At 47.6% G+C, this 18,064-nt stretch overlaps 7 protein-coding genes across 7 annotated transcripts; 4 read left to right on the forward strand and 3 right to left on the reverse strand.

Annotated features, from left to right (window-relative positions):
- Positions 1-4,747: 4,747 nt before the first annotated feature.
- BJ212DRAFT_1394264 (N-acetylglucosaminyl transferase component-domain-containing protein) lies at positions 4,748-7,405 on the reverse strand. Its single transcript, XM_041337140.1, has 13 exons — positions 7,253-7,405; positions 7,027-7,193; positions 6,787-6,979; positions 6,515-6,734; positions 6,364-6,466; positions 6,196-6,310; positions 6,017-6,146; positions 5,753-5,959; positions 5,562-5,701; positions 5,392-5,506; positions 5,283-5,344; positions 5,193-5,232; positions 4,748-5,142 (listed from the first exon to the last, which is right to left on the reverse strand). The coding sequence occupies exons 1-13, from the start codon at positions 7,352-7,354 to the stop codon at positions 5,027-5,029; spliced, it is 1,710 nt and encodes a 569-aa protein (XP_041186823.1). The 5' UTR covers positions 7,355-7,405; the 3' UTR covers positions 4,748-5,026.
- Positions 7,406-7,416: 11 nt separating this feature from the next.
- On the forward strand, positions 7,417-8,537 carry BJ212DRAFT_939535 (signal transducer). The gene is made up of 4 exons (XM_041344396.1): positions 7,417-7,623; positions 7,688-7,743; positions 7,822-8,019; positions 8,070-8,537. Exons 1-4 carry the CDS (start codon positions 7,572-7,574, stop codon positions 8,358-8,360), a joined length of 597 nt encoding a protein of 198 aa, XP_041186824.1. The 5' UTR covers positions 7,417-7,571; the 3' UTR covers positions 8,361-8,537.
- BJ212DRAFT_1486762 (PIG-X) lies at positions 8,459-9,132 on the reverse strand (the record flags this gene model as incomplete). The annotated part of the gene is made up of 2 exons (XM_041341164.1): positions 8,459-8,712; positions 8,769-9,132. 2 exons carry the CDS (start codon positions 9,130-9,132, stop codon positions 8,459-8,461), a joined length of 618 nt encoding a protein of 205 aa, XP_041186825.1.
- A 75-nt stretch (positions 9,133-9,207) lies between these two features.
- On the forward strand, positions 9,208-11,755 carry BJ212DRAFT_1394272 (bifunctional 6-phosphofructo-2-kinase fructose-2,6-bisphosphate 2-phosphatase). Its single transcript, XM_041337141.1, has 13 exons — positions 9,208-9,387; positions 9,468-9,559; positions 9,616-9,719; positions 9,764-9,784; positions 9,833-9,885; positions 9,932-10,074; positions 10,121-10,148; positions 10,199-10,550; positions 10,600-10,728; positions 10,779-10,907; positions 10,976-11,128; positions 11,225-11,349; positions 11,416-11,755. Exons 1-13 carry the CDS (start codon positions 9,221-9,223, stop codon positions 11,534-11,536), a joined length of 1,617 nt encoding a protein of 538 aa, XP_041186826.1. The 5' UTR covers positions 9,208-9,220; the 3' UTR covers positions 11,537-11,755.
- Positions 11,756-14,385, forward strand: BJ212DRAFT_1394303 (P-loop containing nucleoside triphosphate hydrolase protein). Its single transcript, XM_041337142.1, has 11 exons — positions 11,756-11,805; positions 11,857-12,175; positions 12,224-12,359; positions 12,413-12,530; positions 12,581-12,672; positions 12,722-13,178; positions 13,231-13,471; positions 13,522-13,581; positions 13,636-13,909; positions 13,956-14,035; positions 14,086-14,385. The coding sequence occupies exons 2-11, from the start codon at positions 11,878-11,880 to the stop codon at positions 14,181-14,183; spliced, it is 1,854 nt and encodes a 617-aa protein (XP_041186827.1). The 5' UTR covers positions 11,756-11,805; positions 11,857-11,877; the 3' UTR covers positions 14,184-14,385.
- Positions 14,386-15,175: 790 nt separating this feature from the next.
- Positions 15,176-15,994, reverse strand: BJ212DRAFT_1284609 (uncharacterized protein; the record flags this gene model as incomplete). Its single annotated transcript, XM_041331831.1, has 3 exons — positions 15,176-15,613; positions 15,665-15,745; positions 15,794-15,994. The coding sequence occupies 3 exons, from the start codon at positions 15,992-15,994 to the stop codon at positions 15,176-15,178; spliced, it is 720 nt and encodes a 239-aa protein (XP_041186828.1).
- A 170-nt stretch (positions 15,995-16,164) lies between these two features.
- BJ212DRAFT_1394310 (phosphoglycerate kinase) lies at positions 16,165-18,013 on the forward strand. The gene is made up of 8 exons (XM_041337143.1): positions 16,165-16,317; positions 16,370-16,415; positions 16,475-17,001; positions 17,075-17,140; positions 17,196-17,330; positions 17,379-17,500; positions 17,548-17,752; positions 17,807-18,013. Exons 1-8 carry the CDS (start codon positions 16,204-16,206, stop codon positions 17,840-17,842), a joined length of 1,251 nt encoding a protein of 416 aa, XP_041186829.1. The 5' UTR covers positions 16,165-16,203; the 3' UTR covers positions 17,843-18,013.
- The last annotated feature ends 51 nt before the right edge of the window (positions 18,014-18,064 follow it).

Here is an 18,064-nt window from a genome sequence, read left to right on the forward strand (position 1 = left end):
GTATGTGTGTTTCTTTGAGAAGGTATGACAGATGCTGTCAATCAGTTGTTCTTGTGCTGACCCTCCATACTTATATGGAAACACGACTCTTGCTATTTCACTGCAACTGGCAATGCTACCAACTTCTCCCACATCTCCGGCAACAGTGTTCTTTGCAAGGAGTGTATATGCACCATCAGCTCATTCCATACATGCAACACTGGTGTCTGTGCTGATCTGATCAACTTGTGCCAGAGAGACAGAGGGTGGAGGGGTGAGTTCCAGAGACTTTTGATGAATTGTGTCTGATGATTTTTTGCCTGCCAATGCAAAGAATGATGTGATTGATTTCATTTGTATGAGATTTTAGTAAGTGAAAGAAATGTAATTATTTTGCTATGAACTCACAGGAATGTACTCTTGTTTAGTTCTCAACTTTAATTTTGATCCAGTCACCCAAGGACATCGCTGGAGGTGGCAGTCATATTGCTAAGGTTGTATTCACATCATTGGGAAGTTTCTTTGATTTTGCCACTCTTCAGCTTCTGAATTGTCTGACAGTCTCCAGAATCTAGCTTGATGTTGACTCTGCATTGGCACTTGATGAAATTTGGCCCAAAATCAATGATAAGTCCTTGTGTCTTTGCCTCATTTAACCTCTGGACTCATTGTTCTAGGGTCATCTGCTGTACTCTCAAGCCTGCAGCTGCCTGAACTTAATTCCAGTGTGTTCTTTTGGACTTCAGTCTTTTGGGTTTCAAGTTACTAATTCAACACTTGCTGTTCATCATTAGTGTGGGCATCTGACTTGTCATTCTCCAAAATCTCAATATACTCCTTTGGCTGGTTGTCTGCAAACTTTGTGGATGATGCCATGCTGGTGGTATAAGAGGGGTGTGATACTAACTGGTTTCCATGGCTTGTAGTGCATGTCAATGACTCATGTTTAGGTGACCAAGGATCCTTTTGACTACAATTGTTCAGTGGGTAATGAGTTGCCATCACCTAATAAAATGATAACTCACCAGAGCTCAAGTGCCATTTCCATTCAAGGAACCATTGCAGACAGACAAGATCCTTCCCTGACATCTTGCTTGATGTGGGCAAAGGTATTCAGAAAGTCATGTATAAGGAGAAAGTCTGCCTGACTCAATTTCAAAGATAGTAGACCTCCTTCTTGTCCCCAACCGAAGATGGCATAAACAGAAGCATGAAGCTCCTCCCAGTGGTCTGCAGAATGCTAGAGTGTCAGGTGCTTAACTCCAAGGATACTCTCAGATGCTAGTCCTTGATTGCTAACTGTCAGAGCAGCTTTTTTCAGCTCATTGTTAAGAACCAGTTTGCTCAAAGGAGAGAGAAACTGACTCAGAGGGGCTTGGCCTCAGCTCATATGCTGTGCCCCTTACCCAAGTATGTGCCCTTCATTTCATATGAGGTCCAATGATAGTCCAACAAAGTCCAGAGGACTTCCGGAGGAGTGTGGGAAATGTCTGGAGGAGTGCAGGAGAATTATGGAGGAATGCAGGAAGTGCTCAGGATAGTTCCCACTGCAAGGTAACACCTCTACAGGAAACAGGATGGAAGGATAGGATGTTCAAAGGTACAGAGGACAGGAGGACAGGAGGGCAGGACGTTCAAAGGTACAGAGGGCAGGACATCTGAGGGTTAGGAGGACAGGACACCCAGAGGTCTGGAAGGAATAGGGGCTACATTGGACTCTGTCCAATGTAGAAACAAACAGAGGTAGACTATCCTAAGGTAGAGTTGGAGAGAACAGGGATTGGACCTAAGTCCGGAAAGAGGGTAAGTGCCAGAAAGGCAAAGCTCCAGCCTAGGAAATCAATCCCTAGGCCTGATGGATAGGACAGACTTAAGTAGACCAAAGTCCAAGAGAGGATTGGGCAAGTAGAGCAAAGTCTAAGATGATATTCAAACTGAGGAAACTACAGGAGTATTGACAGGGGTTATATACTGGAGAATACCTGAGGGGATCAGTAAGCAAAGGAGCAGGGCTATGTACAAGCATGTGGAAACACATTAGTAAGTAAGATGGAACATAACTAAATGAACTTGGAGATGAAGACTCATACAAGTGTCATATCCTGTATGCCAGACATAGATCCCATCATATTCCCACGCTTTCCGGACCTATTTCCAGACACCATATCTGACTCATTCCCAGATCCCCTTCTGCTGTGTGCTCCATATCTCAGCAGGATCAACTCTGCTCTGGATTACCCCTGAGCTCCGGACCTCCGGATCTTTACTACTAGCCTGATCCATACTCCCCTATCCTGTCCACCCTATGCACATTCTGTCCAGCAAGACATCTGGACTTTACCTCCTCTCAGATTCCAGACTACATCCACCACCTCACATATCTCAGTCCTGTTTCCACCCTGCCTTCTGGATCCCCAGATCTCCAGACCTCCGGATATTAACTGTACTATCTCTGGACCATTCCCACCCTCCATCCAAGATCCTGCACCTATCCCCATTTAGGCATCTCTGCCTTTCCAGTTCTCAGTTATCTCTGTTTCTGTCTTGCTGATTGATCCTTGTACTAGTTTCATCTCTGAGTTCATTTACTTATGTTCCATCTTACTTACCAATGTGTTTCCACATGCTCGTACATAGCCTTACTCTGTTGCTTACTGATCCTCTCAGATATCCTCTAGTATAAAACCCCTGTACAACTCCTGTAGAGTCCTCAGTCTGAATATCACCTTAGATCTGCCCAATCATCTTCCAGACTTCAGTCTGTCTGAGTCTTGTCCTTTTCTGTAAGGCCTAGGGAAGGATTCCCTAGGCTGGAATTCCAGACCTTCGGATTTGTCCCCTATGTCTCTGTCCCAAGTCTAGGGATTGCTTCCCTAGGCTGGAGTCTTGCCTTTCTGGCACTTACCCTCTCTCCAGACTTTGATCCACTTCCTGTCTCTCCGACTCTACCTAAGGGTAGTCTACCTCTGTTTGCTTCTACATCAGACAAAGTCTGATGTAGCCCCTATTCCTTCCAGACCTCTGGATGTCCTGTCTTCTGTACCTCCAGATGTCCTGTCCCTCATACCTCTGGGCATCCTGTCCTTTGGACATTCTGCCCTCCATACCTTTGGATGTTCCATCCTCCTAACCCTCAGACATCCTGTCCTCTGGACCTCCTATCCTTCCATCCTGTTTCCTGTAGAAGTATTACCTTGCAGTGGGAACTCTCCTGAGCACTTCCTGCATTCCTCCAGAACTCTCCCACACTCCTCTGGACATTTCCTGCGCTCCTCCGGAAGTCCTCCCACACTCTCCACCAGAGTAGCCAGCCTCTGGAAGTCCTCCAGACTTCATTGGACCATCATCAGACTTCCTCTGAAATGGAGGGCACATACTCAGGTAAGGGGCACAGCATACAAGCTGAGACCAAGCCCCTCTGAGTCAGTCTCTCTCTCCCCTAAGCATGGTTCTTAACAACAAGGATCAATCAGCAAGATGGAACAAGAGGTAACTGAAAGCCAGAAAGGCAGAGATGTCTAAATGGGGATAGGTGCAGGATATCAGACAGAGGGCAGGAATATATCTGGAGATAGTTATGGCTGATATCTGGAGGTCCAGAGATCTGAGGATCCAGAAGGTGAGGTGGATACAGGACTGGGATATGACAAGGTGGATATAGTCCTGAATCTGAGACAAGGTGAAGTTCAGATGTCTTGCTGGATGGAGTGCACATAGGGTGGACAGGATAGGGTGGTATGGATCAGGCTAGCAGTGAGGATCCGGAGGTCTGGAGCTCAGGGGTAAATCCAGAGTGGAGTCAATCCTACTAAGGTGTGGAGCACACAGTGGAAGGGGATCTGGCAATGAGTCAGATATGGGGTCCAGACATAGGCTTGGAAGGCATGGGAATATTATGGAATGTGAGTCTGGATTGTGGGATATGACACTCATCTAGGATGCTTTGCCAGGTCATAGCACAGACTTCACAAGGGTGCAGGGATTGGATGATACAAATAATGGTTTGATTCTGGTTTGACTACCACAACTATTGCTACCAAATGTTCCACATAAGTGTACCATATGTCAGTAAACATAGCTACATGGTGAATCCCTCTGTCAATTCATAGCCAACCAGTGCCTGTTTAGGGAAACCAGACACCTATTTGAGTTTTGTCATTGGTCAGTGTACAATTGGCATGACCTCCAGTCTGGGATCCATGGCCTCTTGGGGCGCTACTGACGGACATGAGGTATGTGCTATGGGCTTCTGAGGCACAACATTTAGGACCATAGGATGGGTGATTTTGAGGACTTGTGAGGTGCTACTGGTGGACATACAGTATAGGGAGCAGCCAGGGTCCTGATACAACCGGAGGAAATAGAGTTATGTCTTTGAGCAAACAATGGAAGCAATGTTCACACCTCTCTTCTTTCTGCCATGACAACCATTCACCCTATGCACTTCATCATCATAGCTTTTCTTTTCCCCACCATCCACTCCCTCTTCCATCACATGCTGCACAAGCCAGTGCCTTGCCACTCTCCTACATCATCAGGAGCCTCAAAGTGACTTAGCTGAGATTCAGCAATGGTGGCCCACCTGCCCTTGCAGCTCACCTTTTTCCTTAGGACAAAGTCCCTTCAAGGCCAGGAGGTGCTTTGTGCCTTCACCCAAAAAACCTTCCTCAAAGCATATCTCCTAATTGTATCTTGTACAAACTTAGCACTTTCATTCACAATTGAATCAAAATTGCTGTTTCTCACCCATCTAAATGTCACACACAAGTCACAGCTTGTCACTCATTGCCATGCCACAATAGAAATAAACTACACAAAACAAACTGGAAATAAACCTAGGCTTCTTAATGAACACTGAAATATAGGGTGTCAGTGCTTTTTCACCAACCATTTAGCCACCATCCAAAGTAGTGGTGACTAGGTAATGCACACTATAGGAGTCACACTCTACTAACTAGGTAATGGGAGAAACATAGGTGCAAAGCCGGACCAGGACAAACACAAAACCCACTACTGCCATAGTGAAAATACACCCTCGACAGATTTATCAGGTAGTGCTATGGATATATGTTCTTGGGATGGTATCGAGAACTCGCCCTGACATGACATGCCACGCGAGACGAAATGGGTGATAATGCTTTGCCAATCGCTTCCATAGTTCGACTGTCTTCCGTGTTATAATGTAATTTTGCTACCGCATTGGGGAGACGTACCATACTGGCTGAAAATGACAGCAAGAGGCAATGGGTGGCTCTGTGAAACAGAATTACTAAGCATCGCAATCACGAGAAAATATGGCACACCTCGACAGAAACATCTACGCCATTTCCGCCCTTGGTTGGTTCCACTCTCATATAAATGTCACCTAGGGTATTTTTTAGCGCATACATCGACTGGTCCCATGTTACTAACTAGGTGATCGCTGTGGATCTTTGACTCTCAGCATTAATGCAAAAAGTGGAAAATAATTCATGAACGCAAGCATTGTCTCCAAACTCGCATACACTAGAATAGTCGAGACACGCATCTTGTTGTACCTGAGTCAGGTAACATATGCCACCAATATCAATGCTGAGACTCACTGTAGCGAATAAGATGTAGTACACCAGAACGGTGGGAAAGAGATAAGCAACCAGTGTAAAGAGAATAGTCCCCAAAAGTAGCTGGTCGACATCGTAGTCCCAAGGATCCGTCCGATTCCTTAGCACGTTGTGTCGTCGTCCTTGAATCGTATCATTACTGGCTCTCGTTATAGAATCGCGGAAGGCCTCACCTCGAAAAAGATTCCAAAGTGATGCCGCCAAGCGTAACAAATGACCATACACAGTCACCGAGACTAAATAGCATAGTTGTACATGCGTCATAAAGACGCAGACAAGATCACATACCATGGCAAGCGCCATGGTCGCCCCAAACCCGCTTCCAAGCTCAAGCGCACTCAATAACATAGGAATGAGAGGTATGACGGATTGGAAGCCTCCTGTACATCAATGAGGTTTGTGTAGAGTATCGCGCAGGGCTGGATGTCAACACGCACTGTTCCAAAGCGCAATCAGTCCCATAAAGCTATGTGAGTAGAATCGACTGAGTTCGGTGTTGAGCTTAAGGCCTGCAGGCCAGCTGTCAAGCCACAGAAGGATTTGTCGTATTTTATGCACAGCCTTGTCCTGGGCATTTACGTCAGAAGAGTATGGTGCAATACTCGATAATTCAGACCTCAAAGGCGAGCTTGAAAAGGTGCAGAAAAGCCTGACGGTCCTGCCGTAAAAATTGACGAAGCGCAATCCCAATGATGAGATCATTTAAAATGATCCAGAGGGTGTTGTAAAACCTTTGAAAAGTTTTGAGTGCACCACACAAAAGGGATTGAAGAAGGAGCCGCACTCGATGTACTGAGAAGACTTGAGCCTCACGTCCCCATTGGGAACAGGCTGCACACCACGGAGCAAGCGACGTAACTTCCTCACCCTAGATTCAATCTGTTGGACTGGGTGCAAGCTGGATGTTAAATCCCGGTACATAACACAATGCCTACCTACGATGCTAAATTCTCTCGAATAGACGAAGACAAAGGACGCGACACGCCAGAAAAGGTTTGTCGAACTCTCGATTCCGTCAATTGTACATTGGAATTTCTTATTGATAACCGTAAACTTTGAGGTCTCTTTAAAGCGAGCGTTGGGCTCTTGGATGACGGTAGCCTGGGCACGCTGCTCGTGCTCTATGAACTGCTCGAGGGATTTTGCAGAATTCCACTAGGGTAGTCAAACTCCAGAAAATGACACAGGTAACTTTTGGGAAACATACTTGATTGACGAGGATCTGCCCTGTATTCGACACGCTTCGCAACGACGCAGTATGCAAAAAATCGTGCTTCAAGCTCGAGCGCAAGACCTCATCCTGAAGATCGGAAAGGCGTGGTCCATTCGAACCCAAGGCATAAAACCGCAAAGAATTTTCATCGCGACGATGGTAGTATATGTACGCAGCAGAGCATGTGCTAACATCAAAGTCAGTTGCATACCAGACATGCGAGTAGTATCAGACCGTGAGGGACCGCAGAACATTTCGACATCTGGTTGGGGGTATGATGACCTCGCGAATGAACTGAATATACAACGTCCGAGAATGCGTGGAGTACCACAAATTTTAATCAGGACTTGTGCTTCCGTGGAACGAGCGACACGCTGAAGTAGAGCGTCTGCATGTGAGTCCTGTACGTGGTCCATAAATCACGACAATTTAATGGCAAATATTGTGACATCCGACGTACCTCCTCGACCTCTAGCACCCCTGCTACACACAATGCAGGATGATCCCACCCGTAGTAGAATCCGCTTCTTGCAACATCGCATGGCCAGAAAACAGATGCCATGCTCAGAGTCCTTGGCACTTGCAAGTTGCAACTGGCTGAGTATGTACGTTGTCACCACGTGACCAGTGCATTCAACGCGTTTGGAATTGTCCGCTTTGAACAAGCAACGAGTTGCAGACTTCCTGAAGACTTACTCTATTTGTTTCAGCTCGCTGTCTATCCCATCGCCCATCTCTTCATATATTGCTTCCCCAATCCATAATTCTAACCGCTGCCAATGGACTCTCGAAGACCCGACATGAAGAAGAAGCTCGTAGTGGTTGGAGATGGTGCGCGGACCCTTGCCCTTGTCTCTTCAGTATCCGTGCCCGCGCTCAACCCACTACACTCAAGGCGGATGCGGGAAGACTTGTCTCCTCATCGTATATGCAGAGAATAGATTCCCCGAGGTACGCATGAGTTACGCCTGTCACTCATTCATATGTACTCATTCACATTTCCGAACTCGAATTCACGTATGACTACAGTCTTACATACCCACTGTGTTCGAAAACTACGTCACGCAAATCCAATTCGACGGCAAACTAGTAGAACTAGCACTTTGGGACACCGCGGGGCAGGAAGAATACGACCGACTACGACCATTATCCTATCCAGAATCTGATGTCATCCTGATTGTGTTCTCCATCGATTTTCCCGTCTCCCTAGGAAATGTGCAAGACAAGGTACATTGCTGATATCGTGTCAAGCCCAGTTGTGTTGACCACAATCCCAGTGGTACCCTGAAGTTGCCCACTTTTGCGAAGGAACCCCTCTTATCCTCGTTGGAACCAAGACTGACCTGCGGCGGGACGAACAAACACGACGGATGCTTAGCGCACAGGGTCAGGTACCAGTGACACCTGAGCAAGGTGGGACGGTGGCACGGGAAATCGGTGCTAAGTATGTTGAGTGCTCGGCAAAGACGGGAAGCGGTGTACAAGACGTGTTCAATCTTGCATTGCGAGAGAGTATGAAAGGACGCTGGGGAAAGATGGTGAAGCAACGACGGTGTATGATCGTGTAGGGGAGCAGTCACGAGTCACGTTCACGCGTTTCATTGGATGTTATGGATATGGGACTGATATTTTGCTTGCCTTTCTCTATACTCTGTGCTAAAAGGAGCTATTGCATCTTGAGGTGCGCAGAATAGAGGGTTTTAGAGATTGTCCAACAGTGCTGGACAATGTAGGCGAAGGCAAGGAGGGTCATAGTCACGGTACATAACTCGATATAGAGGGTGTGACAAATGTTGCCAACGGGAATGTCGAACGAGAGAGGCGATGAAGTTGTGTGCTGAAGGATTTCGAATTGAACAAATGAATTGAGCAAGCGAAATTCGGGAGACTGGGATGGGAGTGTACCGTGGAGTGATTTGTCTTTAAGAAAAGAAAATAATTAAGATACAAGCGACAAGAGAGAGCTTGAAGCGCACATGAGGAAGGACAAGCCCAAAAACAAATTGGAGGAAGTAGCTGGATGATGTGACGAGGGTTATGACCCTCGTGCGGCACACCGTACCTAACATGGAGAGGCACATCCACCACGACCAAGTCTGCCTCCTGCTTGATAGCGACCAGCAGCCAACCTGATTCATTCGCTATCCTGGACGTGGGTAGCTCCAGATTTGTATTCCCCACAAACTGGAAGCGGAATCCATGGTCATTGAGCTCAAACGAGTCAACGATAATATCAGCTGGAAGTTCATGGAGGACGAACAAGTTGCATGCTGCATATTCATGCCGTGCATGAAGAGGAATATTAGTTGAGAGCGTTGTATGGAAACCCTTTGCTTGCATGGTCGGTCAACGTAGACGGTAGACGTAGAGCACGTGCTTGAGATGATATCAATCACGAAGCAAAGGGTCTTACTTTCCAGCAATCATCATGAACCATTCGAACGAAGATCACAACAGAGTCCAGTTTCCTATTCTCTCCTCAGAGCTCACTGCAGCCCTCGGTGCCATCGAAGACATGGCAGACGATGCAGACGCCGTCCCAGACAGTGTCGTTCGCGGCCGGCCGCCTGCCATATTCCGTGCTGGTGGGCCAATGTTAGTCCTCAGATCTCTCTCTATCAGTTATTTTGCTCCCAACTTCAAATTATAAATTAACGATCGGACATCCTGCACAGGCTAAAGCAGTTTGACGAGTCCACCGCCTCCAGTCGGAAAGGCTCTCAGGCCCCGACTCCCCCACGCTCCGTTGTTGGCATCGGAAACAAAGGTTCGTCTCACCTTACCCTTCTTTTTCTTCACTCATTTATCATTCCGTCATGCAAGTTGCCAAACCAGACTACTCCGAAGCAAAGATCGTCCTTGCGATGGTGGGATTGCCCGCCCGTGGCAAATCCTACCTCAGCAACAAGCTAATGCGTTATCTCAAGGTCCGCCTTTCTCCCTGCCATCCGATTTTACTTACTCTCCCCAGTGGCTAGAGTATGACGTACAGGTCTGCTGCTCTAGCCTTCAGGCCAATCCGATACTCACTGTCGTTTAGGTCTTTAATGTTGGTCAGCTTCGCCGCTCACGCGCACACCGAAAAGCCCAACAGTACGTAGTATTTGTTCGTATCTTCTATATACTTCACCTCTTGTAGGAGTGGCATCCTCGAAGATCACACTTCCAGCTACTTCAGTCACAACAACGTAGAAGCCACCAAGCTTCGCGAGCAACTCGCAGAAGACAGCCTCGAGATGCTCATTCGCTGGCTGAAAAGGGGCGGCAATGTCGCCATACACGGTACATTTTCCCTCTCCACTCCAGTCATGCCATTCACACCCCTCAGATGCAACCAACAGTACCCGTATGAGACGGTACGCCCACCATGTCATCTAGCAGTGAGAGCTAATCCCATCTCACTCAGTGCCAAAATCTCCGCCCGCGTTGCCAAAGAAAAGGGCATGTCCGTCATATTCCTCGAGTCCATATGCAATGATCCTGCCGTCATTGCTGCCAACGTTGCCCTCAAGGTCTCCTCCGGCGACCCGGACTATAAGGATCTTCCCCGTGAAGAGGCTGAACGCGACTTCCTCCGCCGCATCAAGGAGTATGAGGCTGTCTACGAGACCATCACTGAGCCCCACCTCAGCTATCTGCGGATTACAGATGTTGGCAATGAAGTCACGCTCAGCAGAATCAATGGTTACTTGCAAAGCCGCATTGCCTTCTATTTAATGAATTTGCATGTGAAGCCGCGCAACATATTTCTTTCCAGAGTGCGTCTTTTTTGAAAATTTCGAAACTTGGACTCAAGTCTTGTTGTAGCACGGCGAGAGCCAGTTTAATGTCAAAGGCCGGATTGGTGGGGACTCACTACTTTCAGAACGCGGCCTTGCATACGCTCACGCGCTCCCTGAGCTTGTACGAAACAACATCGGGGATGCACCACTCATTGTACCCATCTACTTCTATTCATGGTACAGAACCTCATCTCAGATGTACAGGTCTGGACTTCGACCCTTCAACGCACGATCCAAACCGCTGCAGAACTTCCCTATCCCAAGCTTACTTGGAAATCTCTCGATGAACTCGACGCTGGCGTCTGCGACGGTATGACCTATGAGGAGATTGAGGTGCATGCAGCTTCTTGTCAATGGTTCTTACCTGACATTCTTGGTACAATGTTCTTCTCGCACTTCAGCAAGCCTACCCCGAAGATTTCGCCAACCGTGACGAGGACAAATTCAACTATCGTTACCGAGGCGGCGAGTCCTACCGAGATGTTGTCGTGCGTCTCGAGCCTGTCATCATAGAACTAGAGCGGCAGGAAAATATATTGATCTTTGGACATCAAGTACGTGTAGATTCCAGCGCTCTATGATAGTCTTTCTTTATTCAGATCCATGTCCTAATTCTGTTACGCCCTCGAATCTATGCTGACCATCGGCAGGCAATCCTCCGTTGCCTCTACGCGTACTTTCACGATCTCCCACAAGCTGACCTGCCTTACATCAATGTACCGTTACATACTGTCATCAAGCTCACTCCGAAGGCTTATGGTTGTGACGAGGAACGGTGAGCTTTTCCTTCAATTTCCCCTTCACTTTTCCACTGTGCTTTCTCTGAGCTTACAAACCATAGGTACACTCTCCCTATCGGAGCCGTTGACACCCACCGCCCCAAACCAGGGTCCACCGTTTCGCCACCCGATGTAGTACCAGCATCGATAACGAAGAGGGAATACTTTGGGGCCAATATATAGTCGAGTAGTCACTTCTAGGTCGATCACTTGTCGACACAGCGCATTGCGAGTGAGCCAGGGAGCCAGGGACAGCAATTGATAGAAGAATTTGAAAAAGAACATAATTCTGATGTATTTCATATGAAAAATAGATAGATACCTAATTACTCTACACATAATGTGTATGTTTCATGCGATGTGTGAATTAGTCAGTCACTATGATTAATTTGAAGTTTCTGCCTGCTGGGAGCAACGGCAACCGTTGAACCTCAAATCCAAGTCACGTGTTTCTAAAACACCTCATTAACTACTAACTCAATACTAACTAGTACTTAACTCACCAACTGATTATCGCGGCTGACATGGAATCGGCACCCAAACGACGTCGCATCTCACGCTCTCCGTCACCGATGTACAAATTTGATGACGACGATGACTATGTGCCCTACGTTCCTGTCGCCCAACGACGAGAAGCCAAGCTGGCGAAGCTTTCTTCATTAAGCACTGTTTCTGACAGGACGAAGGCAAAGAAGCAGCTAGAAGAACTATTAGAGCGCGAAGATGCAGAGAGGGAAGAGGAACGCCAACGCGAGAAGACACGGAAGGAGAGGCCATTGCTCATGGAAGCACAGGAAGTGCACGAGCGCAAAGCTGCAGAGAGTGTGTCTCACTGAGTTGCGAGCTGGATATATATTAATATCATCATAGATGCAAAGAAGACTGATGTAGAAAAAGAAGAAGAGGCAGATGCAGAGATACTTGCTGCCATAGCAAGTCGCAGGAAACTCGCATCTGATCTGGAGCTTGCGAAAGGTATATCGTACACAGACTCTCTTACAACATCGTGAGCTTCACGCTATAAAGGGGAGGTTGACTGTGTTATGACTTATGCTACAGGTGGCGGCCGCCGAAATATATTCGAGAGCGCACAGATGAGCAACATCGACGACTGCGAGAGAAATACCACATCATTGTGGATGGAGAAGACATACCTCCTCCTATCGAGCACTTTTCGGTATCCATATAATGGGCGTCTCATTCAGCCCTGGATTGACTGTTTTGTAGGACATGAAGATACCAGAATCGATGCTGCAATTTCTAAAGTCCAAGAAAATCACTACGCCAACACCTATCCAATTACAAGGGATACCCACTGCGTATGACCTCCTACACTATTCCATTCAATTACTCTGACCGAACTCATAGATTTGCCGGCCGAGATATGATTGGCATTGCTTTCACTGGTTCGGGCAAAACCCTCGCCTTTTGCCTTCCCTTGATCATGCTCGCATTGGAAGAAGAGACGAAGCTCTCGTTTGTTCGTGGAGAAGGCCCAGTAGGTGTTGTTCTCTGTCCCTCACGCGAGCTGGCTACACAGACATATGAAAATGTGCTTGCCTGGACAAGCGCGCTTGCGAGGGATGGAAAGTATCCACAGCTCAATACCCTCCTCTGTATTGGCGGTATATCAATGGGCGAACAGAGTCACGTGCTCAACAAGGGTTTGCACATTGTGGTGGCGACTCCTGGCCGTCTGATTGATATGCTGGAGAAGCGAAAATTTACATTTAACAACAGCAAGTTTTTGTGCATGGATGAGGCTGATCGGATGATTGATTTGGGCTTCGAGGACGACGTACGCAACATTATGAGCTTTTTCAAGGTATGCATTGGTGATTGTTAATTGGCTGTGATTTATTCATGGTACTTGACAGCGGCAACGACAAACCTTACTTTTCTCTGCGACAATGCCCCGAAAAATTCAAGACTTTGCGCAGCAGTCTTTGATCAAACCTGTTCTTGTGAATGTTGGCCGTGCTGGCGCCGCGAATTTAGACGTTCTTCAGGTGGTGGAGTATGTTAAGCAGGAGGCGAAGATGGTTTACTTGCTGGAGTGTCTTCAGAAAACTGCTCCTCCGGTTATCATCTTCAGTGAGAACAAAAATGAAGTTGATGGTAGGCTATTATCTTCTTCTTCAAACATCGAAGTTCTCATCTTATACCAGATATACAAGAATATCTCCTGCTGAAAGGTGTCGAGGCTGTGGCAATTCACGGTTCAAAGAGTAATCAAAATTTCCCATTACTAAATACATGGAGGTCCTTACTTCTGTCTTTAGCCCAGGAGGAACGACAATACGCCATTAAATCGTTTAAGTCCGGCGCTAAAGATGTTATGGTGGCTTCGGGCGTTGCCTCCAAGGGCCTCGACTTCAACGATATCCAACACGTCATCATCTTCAGCATGCCCAAAGAGATCGAGGACTACGTACATCAAATTGGCCGTACGGGACGTAGCGGAAAGACCGGCATAGCTACGACGTTTGTGAATATGACAACACCAGAGCAGACACTTCTAGATCTGAAATATCTGTTGATGGAAGCTGGACAGAAGTATGTTTCCCGTCTTGTTGCAATGTGTCTTACTGACATGTGACAGGGTTCCGCCCTTCCTGCGGACCATCGATGATCCCCGAGCAGCACAGGGTGGCTCGCTCAAAGGTTGTCCCGTATGTGGAGGTATGCATGACATTTAATTAGGAAGAATTGCTTGTTGATTACGGCATCAGGCCTTGGCCACGGGATATCGAATTGCCCGAAGTTGGAAGATGCTCAGAGACGACAGATGGCATCGCACAGAGCTGCTGATGATGGAGGGGGTTATTGAACCCATGTACGGCGTTCTGAATTACATTGTCACGATTCGCTGTTATCATTCTGCAGTTATCTTCCATGCTACCTTATGTCTCCCGTTCGCGAAGTTTCGTCTGAACCTTACTCGCTGAGAAACCGTATAATATTTGCTAAACTCCTTTACCCGGTTGTAGACCGTACTGCTCTTATGAAATCACTGTGATGATTTTCTCTCACGCTTGGGTTGCTTGACTTGGTCGAACCTTGAGGTCCTTGCAAACGGGTAGTGTAAGATCTCTATACAAATGTAACATGAACCAACCAAGATGACATGACAATATAACTCAAGAATCTAAACAGGGCTCCTTAGATGTTCTTGCGGATGGGGGAAAGGAATGTATAGATAAAGGACAAGAAGTGCGAACAGGGATACACACAACGCTAATGCTGGGGAGTGGTCCCGCGCTGTCTCGTGGAATTCTAGTGTTCGCCGAGTATTTAAGTTGGTCAACCGTGGCGTGATCGGGACGAGCATCTTTCTCGAATGAACAAAAGGCTAAATGAGGTGGTCGCAGAAACACTTCTTATTTTCCAAGTCGAGAGTGGTTAACGTAGAATAAGTATCGCACTGTTTGTTTTGCGAGTTGAAGAATTGACCTGTATACTACTTCATCATGCTGAGCAACCTGCGGTATTGTATACGGGTGCTTACCAGTAGCATCCTTGTTCCAAGCTGACGGACGAGGAAGGGGAAACGCCATGACCACCACACCACCATCGACCGCTCACATGACGACACGACATAAATCAACTCCAAAGAGATATTGTCAGGGAAATGTTATACACAGCATCATATGGTAAATGCTAACAAGGCAGCTAAGGAAAAATGCAGGTGAGGATAGGTCATGGGTTACAATAAGTCAACAACGCCCCTGGTTTCAAAAAGTACGAGCCGCACAGGTCATCGTCATCTGAGCCATAAGCCAAATCAAATGGTATCCATACAAAACAAAATATAGCCCTGGATCATGAAGCAATTCCAACTGCCTCAGGTTCCTCAGGCGCGACGGGGGTAACCTCGTTGGTGGACGAAGAGGTATCGGCAACTTGAGTGCCATTTGCCGGGCTGGCAAATCCAACTACAGATGGTCCTCCGCGCCCGCGCCCGCGACCTCTCGATGGTCCTCCTCTGCCACTTCCTCGACCTCTCCCTCCCCTATGTTCAGACGGTGAGGAACTTGGAACTGCTACAGATCCATCAGCTGGAGCAGGGTTCCTCGTCTTTTTCCAATCACCCTGGGACTTCCCAGAGTCCCATTCACGGTTCTGAATCTTGTCCAATTTTCTCCGAGCATTCTGCTCGCGGGTGCGGTCAACGCCCTCCTGCACTTTGCGCTGATGGGCTTGGCGCACACGGTCGGCTTCCTGAGTCTTCTTGAACGCGTCTTCATCCGCTTGTACGTCCTAATCATACCGTGTTGGTTAATTGAAGTTGCGAATATGCGTGCCACTTACAATTCTGCGTTGTTTAATCTTCTCGTTCTGCTCCTTGATACGCTGCATCCGTTCAGCAAGCGCCTCTTCACTGAGTTTCTCCTATGAACTGGTTAGTGGAACATATCATACTATCCTGGCATTGCATACCCTCTGCGCTCCGCCCGTCTTGACGCGCTCAGGGTTCACATAAGGCTTCTTCTTCTCCTTCACGTCCCTCGACTCTACATCTGCTGACTGATTTTCTAGCGCCTGTGACTCGTCTGCGTGGGTTTGAGGATCTTCTGCTGTCTCTTTGATGGAAACATTGTTGAAATCAAGGCCAAGGGAGTTTGTGGAGGACTCAGCCATTGTGGTCGACAGCAGACGCGACCAAGGGAAATCTAATTCATAGTACTGCCGCGGAGAGAATTTGACCTGGAGAAGTCCATGGACAGTCCAGCGATGACGTGTGAAATCAGCGCCTTATCTGTCCTGATAAGATAAATCATACCATAAACATTTAAATCACTAACGATCATCGCATCATCACCCCACTGATCCTAAAGTTAACGACGACCATGTCTCTCTCGAACAAGCTCTCTATCACAGATCTCGACCTCAAGGGCAAGCGTGTCCTCATCCGCGTTGATTTCAATGTTCCCATGCAGGATGGCAAAATCACTAACCCCGCTGTGAGCATTCCCCGCGTTACACACACATATGCCCTTGCTAAAAGGGCTGTAGCGCATTGTGGCAGCGTTGCCCACTATTAAGTATGCTCTCGACAACGGTCAGTGCTATATATGCATGTGAAGTACTGTCACGAAACAAATCGTCCCACCCGTCTAGGCGCGAAGACTGTTGTCCTCATGTCCCATCTCGGCCGCCCAGATGGCAAGGTTGTTGAGAAGTATTCCCTGGAACCAGTCGCTGGCGAGCTCGAGAAGCATCTTGGAAAGCCCGTAATCTTCCTTTCCGACTGCATGGGCCCTGAGGTCGAGAAGGCCGTGAATGCTGCTGAACCTGGCTCTGTCATCCTTCTCGAAAATCTCCGCTTCCATATTGAGGAGGAGGGTTCTGTCAAGAATAAAGATGGTACGAAAACTAAGGCTGGCCCTGCCAAGGTTGCAGAGTTCAGGGAGGGCCTTACAATACTAGGCGATGTCTACGTCAACGATGCCTTTGGCACAGCTCACCGTGCTCACTCGAGTATGGTCGGTGTTAAATTGCCACAGCGAGCCGCAGGCTTCCTTGTCAAGAAGGAGCTCGAGTACTTCGCAAAAGCTCTTGAGAATCCTGACCGACCTTTCCTCGCTATCCTTGGAGGTGCCAAGGTGTCCGACAAGATTCAGCTGATTGAGAATATGTTGGATAAGGTAAGTGGTGTGATTTTTACTCGGCCGCAAATCGGTCGTTCATCGCTTAGGTTTTCTGCACTTGCTTTAATAGGTTAACTCTCTTATTATTTGCGGTGGCATGGCATTCACGTTCGCAAAGACATTGGACGAGGTGTCCGTGAGTTATATGGATAAATTTTGATAATTCGTGATCACTCACGGCATTATCCAAGATTGGAGACTCCCTTTTCGACCAAGCCGGTTCTGAAAAGGTTAGAGCCCTTGTCGAAAAGGCAAAGAAGAACAACGTAAAACTGGTCTTCCCCGTCGACTATATTACTGCTGACAAGTTCGATAAAAATGCAAATGTGTGTATTTCGCCTCAGGTCTGCTGTTTGCGTTGACTGTTCTTGTAGACCGGGACTGCGACTGCTGCTGATGGCATTCCTAGTGGGTGGATGGGCCTTGATGCCGGCCCGAAGAGCCGCGAGCTGTATCGCCAGACAGTACTCGAGGCCAAGACTATCTTATGGAATGGGTACGCATAATGATTCACGGAGCAATATTTTATCTCAATGTCCATAGTCCTCCTGGTGTATTTGAGTTTCCTGCATTTGCAGAGGGCTCGAAAGCTCTCCTCGATGCAAACGTCGAGGCTGCGCAGAGGGGCGCGACCGTCATCATCGGTGGTGGTGATACTGCAACAGTTGCAGCACTCTATAACGCTGAGGACAAGATAAATCACGTCAGCACAGGCGGCGGTGCTAGCCTGGAGCTATTGGAAGGCAAGGTGAGAATCACAAAGTCTCGTCACCCTGAACCAATTTAGCTGATTAATATTAAGATCCTGCCTGGTGTGGCTGAGCTTAGCGAGAAGTAACTCGACGAGGGACGAAAAATGGCTTGTTTACAGAGTGGTTTGTACCTTACTGCCGCCGCCGGTCAATAGAATTACGATGGAATTGTACTAAGTATATCAGTTGGGAAAACGCGTATTTGAGCATGAATGTGAAAGCAGCATACGCGATCAAGGCGGTAGCTGAACATCAAAGGGCAAGGAACCCGACAGTCTCTTGTATGATATCAACAGTCTAACGAACTG

The sequence above is a fragment of the Suillus subaureus genome (genome assembly GCF_016647635.1).
Source record: "Suillus subaureus strain MN1 chromosome Unknown BJ212scaffold_60, whole genome shotgun sequence".
Classification (NCBI taxonomy): Eukaryota; Fungi; Basidiomycota; class Agaricomycetes; order Boletales; family Suillaceae; genus Suillus; species Suillus subaureus.